This window comes from Pteropus alecto, unplaced genomic scaffold, assembly GCF_000325575.1.
Source record: "Pteropus alecto unplaced genomic scaffold, ASM32557v1 scaffold8, whole genome shotgun sequence".
Classification (NCBI taxonomy): domain Eukaryota; kingdom Metazoa; phylum Chordata; class Mammalia; order Chiroptera; family Pteropodidae; genus Pteropus; species Pteropus alecto.
Genome location: NW_006494609.1, coordinates 24,626,643 through 24,637,724, shown reverse-complemented (window position 1 = coordinate 24,637,724; position 11,082 = coordinate 24,626,643). Strand labels below are relative to the sequence as shown.

Here is an 11,082-nt window from a genome sequence, read left to right as displayed (position 1 = left end):
AAGCAGAGCTGACCACCCACGCTCCTCCCTCTGGGGGACCCCAGAGCAGCTCCAGACCCTTCTGCCCACAGGCACCCGGCACTGTGCACATTTGGGGCCCAAGGACTTTGTTATCGGGGCAGAGCTGTCCTGTGCATTATGGGATGTTTCGCATCATCTCTGGTTTCCCCTACCCAAGGAACCCCAAAAATGTCTCCAGAAAGGCAAAATGTCCCCTGGGGGCCACTGAGGAGCCCTAGCCTGGGCCGCCTATGGGGTGGGGGAGGGGTGGAGGAGGCGGTGAGGCAGGAGGGGTCCACCGAGCAGGATTCTGTTTCATTTCCCCTCTACGGGTGACTCCAGGAGAACTGTGGGGTGAGCTGGGAGGGAGGCAGCTCAGACAGCACCCCCCTCCCCCGCCCATCCGGGCTGAGTCTCCGTCTTCCCTCCGGGCGGGAGCAATGAGGGGGCCCTGCACAGCTACACTTCTGCTGTCCCTCTGGGGGGTCTGGGGTGGCTCTGGCCCCTGGGAGCCTTCCTGTGTCACTTGTAGGGCAATCCAGTTTGTAAAGCAGGGCCTCGGGCCACACTCCTGGAAGGAGCCGGCCCGTGGGGTGGGGAGAGAATTTATCCCTGCTTTCAGAGTAGGGGTTAGGTCGTGGCACACAGTAGGGGCTTAATGAAACAGCTGCTGACTGCATCCTCCTGCGGCTGTGTGGCCGGGCCCTGTCCTAGGAGAGGCTCTGCCTGCACCGGGCCCGCGCCCTGAGCGCCGGCCTCCCATGGCCCAGCTCCGTGCCGGCCGCCTCCCCGCTCCCCGGGCCCCTCCAGTCGCTGTCCTGTTCTGGCCTCCCGTGTCCACTGTGCCCGGGCGTCCCTCGTGTGCTGCCTTTGGCGCTTGGCGCTCGGCGCCCACCCATGTGCTCACTGACCTTGGCTTTGCAGCTCACACTTGGCTGGCGCGGGGATCGGGCGCCCCGCGGTGGGGGCCCCGCGGGACTGCCCAGGGACGGGGAGCCAGGACCGCAGCTGCCGCTTTGCTCCCCTGAGCTCCGCAGTTCACTCCACGGGGGCCCTTCGAGCCCCTGAGCTGATTTGGGGGTGCGGTGGGAGGAGACCCCCGTCATTCCCAGCGCCACCCTTGTAGTCCATGGCCCAGTCCTCGCTCAGCCACCAAGGGTGACCCTTGACGTCCCGGAGGCTGGACGCACGTGTGGCCGTTTCGAGGTGCTGCGGGGCTGCACCGGGCCGCGGGGCTGCAGGCTGCGGGATTCCTGTGAACGGGCTGTGAACCCCCGCCTATGGCTCCCCGACGAAGGGGCCAGACAGAGGCGGGGGCCTCTCGCACCAGCAGGACTCAGGGGGCTGCAACCCCGTCCACGGCTGTCTGGAACCCTCTGGCGCCCCCAGCAGACATGGCGACGGTGGGTCCCCAAAATATCCCCCAAAGTGTCCGTCAACGCTGTCCGCCGAAGGCCATCCGGTCTCGTGAGGGCGGGGCAGGTACAACTTCGGGGGGCTCCACGGGGAGGGGGCTTTGGGGGGACGCGCCCTCACATGGCGGGGTGCAGCCCTCGCGGGGCCTCCTCACCCCTCCCCCAGGCTCCTCCCCAGCTTCCCCGGCCTCGGGCTCCTCCCTCCTCCCGGACCTACGCTCCTCTGCACCCTTTTCTCATGTGGGGCAATTTCATCCAGGGGCCAGAGTGCGCCCCGCCTGCCTGTCGAGACCTGTCCCCCCAGGTAGCGGAGGACCTGGTGTCCACGTGTGCCCAGGCGGCGCACGGCTCCACAGGCATGTTCTATGTCCAGCTAGGAGCAGACCCGGTGGCCTGGGCCCAGCCAAGTCGAAGGCCACACTGTGGCCTCCGGGACAGGACTGCTCTGGCGACAGCTCTGGGGCGTCTCCTACGGGGAGAGCCCACTGTCCTCAACTTCCTTCCTGACACCTGGAACGGAGACGTGAAGGCTGGAGCTGCAGCAGCCGCCTTCGACCATGGGAAGACAGGGTCCCAGCCCCAAGAGCAGGGCCTGTGCAGGGGCAGGGTGGCGTGGGCTCCCTGGGGAGAAGCGCCCCGCTCCGGGCTGAGCAGGACACGCCGTGACTTCGCTGAGACCACGACTCCTGATTCACACGCAGGGCGGGTCCTGGTCAGGGGAACATGGGAGGCGAGGACGGTTTCAGAATCACCAAGCTCTCTGGGTGACACTTCTCAAAAGTCCCACTCCTCCCCCAGCCATGCTCCCTCAGGCTCACTCCCTCACAAACCGCCCCGAGAACCCTTCCCAGTTGGTGCCTGGGGAACCCCCGCCCACTGTGAGGGCACCTGAGTCCCCCGGGAACTCCCAGGGCCCCTGATCGGGCGGAACCGAGGCCCCAAGGCCCACACCCTGCTCCACGGCAGGATGGGGACACGCCGAGAGCCCGGGAAGACGGGAAGGCTCGTAGAAGCAGCAGCGGTCACCTCAGTGGACAGGACTGGGCGTCACAGCAGTGGACTGACACACGACGTAGGCTCACTGTTGGCACCCAGCATCTCAATGACAAATCTGAACAGTCAAGCCATCGGGTCACCCCTACAGAGGCAGGGTGGGTCATTTCTCAAATTCGGGATAATTTGTGCACCTGCCCGGTGGAGGCAGCAGCAAGGGGCCCTCTCCTCCTGGGGGCCTGGGGCTGTCGTCGAGGGGCTGCGAACCTCACTCGCCTGCCCGCAGACCCAGCCCTCGGGGGTTCTCCCAGCCCCCTGGCCAGGCGAGCTCACCCCTGCTCCGCTCCACCCTCGCCCCTCACCTGCCCGGAACCTCCCTCCCGTAGCCCTCCTGTCCTGTCGGGGATTAGTGCACAGGAGGGCCCTGAGGTGGGGTGGGCGCAGCTGCCCCCCAGGCTCACACCCCTCGGCCCTGTCCTCAGGCCCAGCCTTCTCTTCCCAGACCCTGTGGAGAGCCCAGCAGGATGGTTCAGCTGAACGGCGAAAATTGATTGCCACCCCTGACCAACCAGCCGTGGCACCGAGGGTCGCATCTGTGCTCTCCGCCTGGACCTGTCCACTGGGGTGCAGGGGAGTCCTACGTGAGGGTGCAGAGGGGAACAGTTCCGAGGGTGGGCCTGGCTGCCAGTGGGAAATGTTGGCTGCCCCTGCCGCCTCCAGGGACTCCCAGCCCGGCTGGCCCGCTGTGGGCTCTGCCCCTGCCGAGGCCTGATGTCCATGGGTCCTGGGGCCTTGGAGGCCACCGCCAAGGGGCAGTGGTCCTCGGGTGCCCGGAGCCTCAACTCCACCTGCTGCTGCACGCTTGCAGAGGGCCTGAGCTTCTGGGAGGCAGGCGACACCCTTGGGTGGTGGTCCGTGGACGCCACAGCCCCTGGGCAGGTGTTTCCAGAAGGCCGAGGGGAGCCCTGTGTTCAGACCTGCACACGTGCCAGGCCCAGCTTTCTAGGCACTTGGCAGCCACCCCCGCCTCCTGAGGAGCTGCTGTCGGGGGGACTGAGAGGAGGCCTTGCTCGCCTGCCAGGAGGCTTGTGGTCTGGGGCTCCCCGGAACACGCGGGGCGGGGCCTGCTGCTGTGCTGGCACAGGTGCCCGAGTGCCCCCCAGGGCTGCAGCAGCCAGGCCCGGGTCAGGCCTCCGTGGTGGCAAAGGGAAGGGGCTGACACAGCACCCTCTGTGGCACCCCAAAACCCGGAACCGGCCCATTGGATGAGGGTGGTTTGGTCAGGCAGACAGTCGGCCACCAGTACTGTTGAGGAAGTGGGGCCATGTGTTTGGATGAGAGATGGTTTAACCTGGCGTCCTATAAGCCAGTGACAGACAGGTGACTGTGCCTGGCAGGGCAGGCGGTGCCTTGGTGAAGGACAATGTGTCCACGTGGCCCCTCACGGGAAAACCCGGCAGCGGAGGTCACCGGGCCAGGCTGTGATTGGCCCTGGAGGGTGGAGGCAGAGCCGAAGGAGGCATCCAGGGGCCCGTTTCCTCCAGCTGGTCCCCCAGAAAGGAAGCAGGACGGTGGGGCCTGCACTGGGCGCTGGGCGTCAGGAGCCGGCCTGGGCCACGCGAGCAGTGTCTGTCCGCTGGGCTCTGGGGGAGCCCCAGTGTCTCGGAGGCTGGCTCCGCTCTGCGCCCCCCTGCCCTCCAGGCCCCCTGCCAGGCCCTGGCCCCAGAGCTGCTGGCCACCCCGTGGGGCCCGCTGTGTCTGTTGGGGCCGCTTGTCTCTGGGAGTCGTTAGAACCGTGAAGAGAAGTGAATCTGGTCCTGTTTCCTGTCGTCTGCTCCCAGCAAAGTAACGAGGCCACAGCGTCACCACCAGTGACACAGCACCTCACACGACCGGCCAACCCTGGGCTCGCTCTGTGGTTGGGGACTTTTAGAGACAACACACTGGGACCTGGCTGCTTCCTGAAAGCTCCTTGCGGGGCACACGCTGGCGGGGCGGACGCTGGCGGCCGGGCCGAGCGAGTCTGCACGTGCGGGGCGGCAGCAGAGGCCATCTGTTGGCGTAAAGGTGGGCTCGATCGAGGGTCTCGGCTGGGGGCTCCTTCACCAAGAGAGGAGCAGTGCACGGTCCCCCAAGGGCTGGGGGAGCAGGGACCGTCTGCTCTGTGAGAGTCTCTACCCCAGGACTCTCCTGCAAGGTCTCACCTGGCTGTCAGGTCCAGGAGCTCAGGGCCACCCTGGAGCCCCCCTTGGATCCCCACAGCCCTGGGAATTTCCTGGGTGTCTTGTGCTTGTTGCTGATTCTCAGGGTGTTTGGCGGGGCAGGTGTGGGGGTACAAAGCACCTGGCTCTCTTGCCTCCAGGGCCTTCCTAAGCCAAGGAGCCTGTGGGGCATGAGGACAGACACCTCTGGGTGGAGGTGGAGGGAGGGACGCGGGGGCGAAGGTGGCACCAGGTGACTGTGGATAGACCTGGGGATGGGGGCTCCATCTCGCTGGCATCGAGGAAATGCAGATGTGCTCTAAAACCAGTAAGAAGCCCGATGAGAACGGGAGACACAGAAAACAGGTCTCCCGGCTGGACGGGGCGGCGAGGCCAGCGCCTGCCCACGTGGGCGCCGTGTCGTGGGCTGGGGCCCACCAGGAACGAGGTTGCCTAAAGCAGGACGGTGAATCCAGTCAGCACGGTAGCCCAGAGGGAGGGGCCGAGCCAGCGATGGTCACCGGCCCAGGCTGCTTCCCAGCATCCCGAGGCCGCAGGTCAGCCTGCCGGACCGTGGGGCTCGCCGTGCGTGAGGCTGCGTCTCTGGAAAGTTCCTCAGTTGACACTGGAGAGGACGGGGGTGGGGTGGGCTCACGCCAGAGCCCGTGGTCTCTAGCTGGCCAGCTTCTCTCCTCCGGGAGCTGGGTGTGTTCAGGGGACCCGCAGTGGACAGGCGTGGCGAGGTAGCCGCGGGTGCGCCCTGGGGGTGGTGGCAATGGCCGGCGGAGGCCAGCTGGCCCGCGTGCAGCAGCCACTGGGCTGAGGGCACGGGGCTATGGGCCACAGGTGGTGTTGAGGTCAGGGGCCATCGCGGCCAGGTGGCGAGCAGCCTCCCGCTGAGTCAGAGCCACCACGGTCATTGCTCTGCCGGCCCCGCAGCTGGGACCCCCATCCATGTCCCTAAAGGTGGCCTGGGACACGGGGTGATGTAAGGAAAGAGTTTTTTTTGGCGTCAGGCGTTGGCTGTCCCGGCCCAGGCCTGGTTCTGGGGCTGCTGACTGTTTCAAAGTGGTCCCCTGCTCCCCCTCCCCATCTGTCTAGCCAGAGCATTGGCAGCCGATGGCTGGTGACGTGGCCCAGTCTCTGGACATCAGCGCCTGGCACTGCGCAGGCTGCACCGGGCTGGTGGTGCCGAGTGGGCTGCCCTGGAACCCCCGCCCCACCTTGACCAGCCTGTGCCCTCAGGGGACAGCCTTTGAAACGGCTCAGAGGAAGTGGGCCACCACTTCCTGTTTTGCAGAAGCAGTTTCTAGAGATGCCACCCCATGTGCTCTTGCATATTTCAGGGGGACAGCTGGTGGGCACCCCTGGGGAGAGGGCTCATGCTCCCACCCAGGCTGCCAGAGCCCACCTTCCGGAACCCTCCCAGCGAAGCTCAGCCCCTTCTGATGAAGGAAGCGGGCAGGGGGCGGGGGGTTGGTGGCCCTGCTCACGGGGGGCTGGCTCCCCAGCAGCTCCTCCAGGGGGCCCCGGCCCATGCGCCCTGCTGACCCCCCGGGCTGGGCCTCCATCTTGCAGAGTGTGCGTCTCTCGCTGGGCTGCAGGCCCCACACGCATCCGCCAGGGGCCCCCGGACCGTCACCGGAAGACAGAGTCCAGCACGGGTCCTGGGCCACAGCGCCCAGTGGCCAGGCCATGGCGCGCAGTGGGCGGGCAGGGCCCAGCCCCCCGGGCCGTCGCAGGGTGCCGGGCTCGGCTCACGGCGCTCGCCATGGCACATCTCGGCTCTTCTTCGCCTGCGTGCCGCTCCTTGGCACGTGTTTCTAGCCTCACCGGAGACGTCTGCCCAGCTGAGCTCTGCAGTTTCCGGAGACGTCTTGGCTTCCTGGGATTCCCAGGTGGCAGAGGCATGCTGGGAAGGGAGGCTGGGAGGCTGGTCGAGGCAGCTTGCCAGCTCCTGGGGGGCTGACTGCGGCCCCACCCCGCCCGTGGCACCCGATCGGGCAGGGGCTTGGGGCCGGGGCCTGGCCCCAGGCGGCATGATGGCAGCCAGCGCAGACACCCCTCTGGGCCTCCATGACACTGTCTGCAGGGCTGAGAGACGCGTGGGCTGCCCCACAGAGCACACGGGATCCAGGGGCCCCTCGGGGCACAGCGTCTGAGGATGGGTTTAGAGCAGGGGTCCCTAAGCCCTGGGCCGCTGACCAGTACCGGTCTGTGGCCTGTTAGGCACCAGGCCGCACAGCAGGAGGTGAGCGGTGGCGAGCAAGCGAAGCTTCATCCGTATCTGCAGCCGCTGCCAGCGCCGGCATCACCGCCTCAGCTCCGCCTCAGGTCGTCGGGCACTCGATTCTCATAGGAGCACCGGTCCCCGGTGCCACAAAGGTTGGGGACCCCTGCTTTAGAGCACTCCTGTGTCGGGGGCTCCTGCGGTCCGTGGTTAGGACAGGACGGAGTGAGCGAAGGCTGAGGGCATCGTGGGTGCTCTCCAGGGGGTCCGGGCCCCTTCCGCACGGGGCGTGCTGAGACTTGCTTCACGTCATGTGGGCTTGGCATCCCGGGAATGATCTCATCAGGGAAAATTCCTAGAAAGGGCTCGGATCAAAGGTTGAGCGCATCGGAGGTTTGGGAAGCACGCTGAAGCAGCGTGCCAGCTCTCCCCGCATGGGCCTCCTCAGCCTCTCCCGACCCCCGAGCTCCCCGACAGGCGGAAAAAAGGCTGCTGTCTAAACGTTCATGTGCGTGTCCCTTTATTTATAAGTGGAATTTAGTGCCTTTTTGATTTGGGGGAACTATTTTTGCTTCTTCTGTGAGTTATCTGCTCGTTGTCTCTGACAGTTCTGATTTTTATTGATCTGTGAGCGTTCTTTATATATTAAGGGACCGGCTGTGCCGTGGAGGAAGGCTGAGGCCACCACGCCCAGCCCTTGTCCTCCTGTGTAACACCCGCGGGGGGGAAGCAAGGCTTGGCTCGTCGTGAACGCGCACCGACCGTTTGCCGATGACTTGGGATGTGATTTAATCTGATTTCCCGAAAGCAATTTCAACCTCCTTTTTCCAGGTCCTTTCAAACTCTCTGAGTGACCTTCTCAACGGGACCGATAAGACGTGACACGTACTGTGCCGAGCCCTGAAAAGCCCACTGTAGAGGCGCCGGGACACTGGGACCTGCGAACATGCCAGGTGAGGGCCCCGTGCCGCCTCTGGCTTCACACTCGTAGGAAAAAGACCGGCAGAATTTCCGTACTTTGTCTCAGAAAGGGGATAATTATGTCAAAAATTAGCCTACAAAAATAGACTCAAACTCACTCACCAGTGATAAAGCCAGAGGCTGTCTGTCCATCACGCCTTCAGAGAGCACCTGTCCCTTTGAGGAGTTAGGAAAACTGGGCTGGGATGGGGGTCGGGGCGAGGGAGGCTCCACCACCCACCTGGGCCTCACGTCACGCCATTTCTTGTGAGAGACCCAGGCACGGGGCTGTCACGGGTGTCCCCTGTCACCCTCCGCTTCTGGGGGCTCCTGTGCCCCGCCCCGGGAAGGCTCTTTGCCCAGGAGGTCACCCATGAAGGAAGTGAGCAGGCCCTCACCGGCACACCCAGGACTGGTCACCAGACGGGGCACAGAGAAGGGACTTGGCGTAGGACGGTGAAGACTGGAGGCCGAGTGCCTGGCCACGTGTGGCCCCAAGCGGATGGCAGGAGACTGGACTGTACTAGGGGTCTCGGTGGGGCAGTGTTGGCAGGGCGACGGGAAGCAGGGAGGGGACCCGAGTCACTCCAGAGACGCCCTCTCTCGGATTCTGGGTTCTCTGTCTCCCGTCCTCCAGGCCGTGACTACGGGGGGCCAGGGAGGGGGGCAGGCTCCTCGCACAGCAGTGGGGGGCTTAGGAAGGAGCTTCCAGGTGGGGACAGCCCGAGCACAGACAGGCGTCACCTGTCACCTAGCCCCAGACTCCGTGGGGACCACACGAGAGAGCCTTCACTCAGCAGCCAGAGAAGAAACTTTCTTTTCGAGTGCACAAACAGCCCTTTTGAAAACGGACCCGAGGGAGTGGCAAGGACTCGTGGGGCACAGCCTGTGACCCGTCGTGACGCGGTGGGGCTGGCGACCCGAGGCCGCGGGCCACTCCGAGAAGCCCGTTTGGAGATCTTAGGTGTCTGGCGTGTCTGGTCCGGAGCCCCGCGACTCGTAGAGTCCCTTCTAGGCGGCTCCTCACGCCTGTCTGTCCCGCAGGAAACGCCACGCTGGCGCCCGGCCCTGTCTCCGTGCCCCTGACCCTGGATGTGGACACCGTGAAGTGCAACCTGTCCTTCGAGGTGAGCCGAGTGTTCGTGGTGGCGGTGTACTGCTCCGTGTTCTCGCTGGGCCTGCCGGCCAACTGCCTGACGGCCTGGCTGACGCTGCTGCAGGCCCTGCAGGGCAACGTGCTGGCCGTCTACCTGTTCTGCCTGGCGCTCTGCGAGCTGCTCTACGCCAGCACCCTGCCGCTCTGGGTCATCTACGTCCAGAACCAGCACCGCTGGACCCTGGGCCCGGGCGCCTGCAAGGTCACCGGCTACATCTTCTTCTGCAACCTGTACGTGAGCATCCTCTTCCTGTGCTGCGTCTCGTGCGACCGCTTCGTGGCGGTGGTGTACGCGCTGGAGAGCCGGGGCCGCCGCCGCCAGAGGACCGCCGTGCTCGTGTGCGTGTCCGTCTTCCTCCTCGTGGGGCTGGTTCACTACCCGGTGTTCCAGATGGACGTCAAGGACACCTGCTTCGAGACGGCGCCCCCGAACGGCCAGATCGCCCGCTACTACTACCTGCGGTTTGCAGTGGGCTTCGCGCTCCCGCTGTCCATCATCGCCTTCACCAACCACCGCATCTTCAGGAGCGTCCGGCGGAGCGAGGGCCTGAGCGCCGCCCAGAAGGCGGGGGTGAAGCGCACGGCCATCGCGGTCGTGGCCATCTTCCTGGTGTGCTTCGCGCCCTACCACCTGGTGCTCCTCGCCAAAGCCGCCGCCTTCTCCTACTACGGCGGCGACGCGGGCCCCCTGTGCGCCTTCGAGACCCGGCTGTGCACCGTCTCCGTGATGTTCCTGTGCCTGTCCACCGTGAACAGCGTGGCCGACCCCATCATCTACGTGCTGGCCACGGGCCACTCGCGGCAGGAAGTGTCCAGAATCCACAGGGAGTGGAAGGAGCGGTACTCCCACACGGACGCCACCGAGCTCGTGCGTTCGAAGGGCTCCGGCGAGGCACAGTCGCCCACGTCGCTCACGGACAGCTGCGTGTTCCCGCAGCCCGTCCAGCCTCCAGGGCCACGGCCGGGCGCGTGGGCCTCGCTGTGCGCCCCGGAGAGGCTGGGCGAGGAGTCCTGCTGAGCCCGCTGGCCGTCGGGGCTCACGGCCAGCGCGGGAGTCCAGGGCCAGCCGCGTGACTTCTCCGTCCACTGAGCTGGCCGCAGAGCCCCCTCGGGCAGACGTGCCACCGATTTCTCGTGAACCTCTGCACCTTGGGTCCCAGACCCCTAGGCTTGCCCTCTGGGCCCCACATGGCAGGTGACAGCAAGCCCAGGCTAAGGGCCGCTGTCCCCAACAGCCGTGAGTGCAAGCAGTGTGGCTTGTTCCGGCTGGCCGGCTCGGCTGTCAGCAGAGGCCACGTGCCTGCCCGGTGCTGGGGGCAGCTGGCGCACGCTGGGTGTGGGGAGGGGCCCGGTCATGACATCGGCATCCACGGAGACGACTTTAGTTTCTGGGCTTTTCTGTGGGTGTGGCTTCGATGGCTGTGACAGTACCACGTGGGCCTCTATGCTCTGCCCCCAACGACCATGCACACTGAGCACCTACGAGCAGCGCCTGGTCAGTGCGGGGTGCACAGGCCTCCAGGGAGGAGCCCCACTCCGAGGCCCTCGGCAGGGCTGGCTCTGTTTCCCGGGGGGTCTGGTGCCGAAGGGCGCCCCTCGGGGTAGCTGTGGAGCAGATGCCAGCGGCTCTGGTCCCCAGCAGGCAGCCACACGGCGTCGCAGGCGCTGTCATAAACACCATCGGCTGGAACCCCGGCGGACGCCAGGACGGGCGACGGCGGACAAGGAGGGCCAGAGGATGGTGGGGATCCCCTCCCTTCAAGGCGTCCTGGATTCGTTGTCGGGGGAAGCGGCCGTGGGCTCGGCACAGGCCGAACCCGAAGCATGCCGGTGACGGCCTCGCCAGGGCTGACCCCCCACCTCTGCCTGCGGCTTGCCACACCTGCTCGCAGCGCCCAGACTGACAGCGGGTGCCAGGGACAGAGGGCTCCAGGCTCATGCTAGGGGTTTGTCGTCCAGGAAGCTGAGCTGGCCTCTGTGCTAAATTATGTCCTTGTTCCTGTGAGGCGGCCAGCCACTGTCGCTCTCCGTGACAGACATTGAGCAGGTACATTTAGAAAATAGCTTCAGAATAAAAACGCAAAATGAATGTCCGCCCCAACGTCCCCTTAAGTGAAATCACGTCGC

General features: G+C 65.7%; 1 protein-coding gene across 1 annotated transcript; it reads left to right on the top strand.

The window, feature by feature from the left end:
• The first annotated feature begins 4,420 nt into the window (after positions 1-4,420).
• GPR132 (G protein-coupled receptor 132) lies at positions 4,421-10,748 on the top strand. The gene is made up of 3 exons (XM_006925689.2): positions 4,421-4,475; positions 7,671-7,792; positions 8,844-10,748. The coding sequence occupies exons 2-3, from the start codon at positions 7,786-7,788 to the stop codon at positions 9,971-9,973; spliced, it is 1,137 nt and encodes a 378-aa protein (XP_006925751.1). The 5' UTR covers positions 4,421-4,475; positions 7,671-7,785; the 3' UTR covers positions 9,974-10,748.
• Positions 10,749-11,082: the final 334 nt, after the last annotated feature.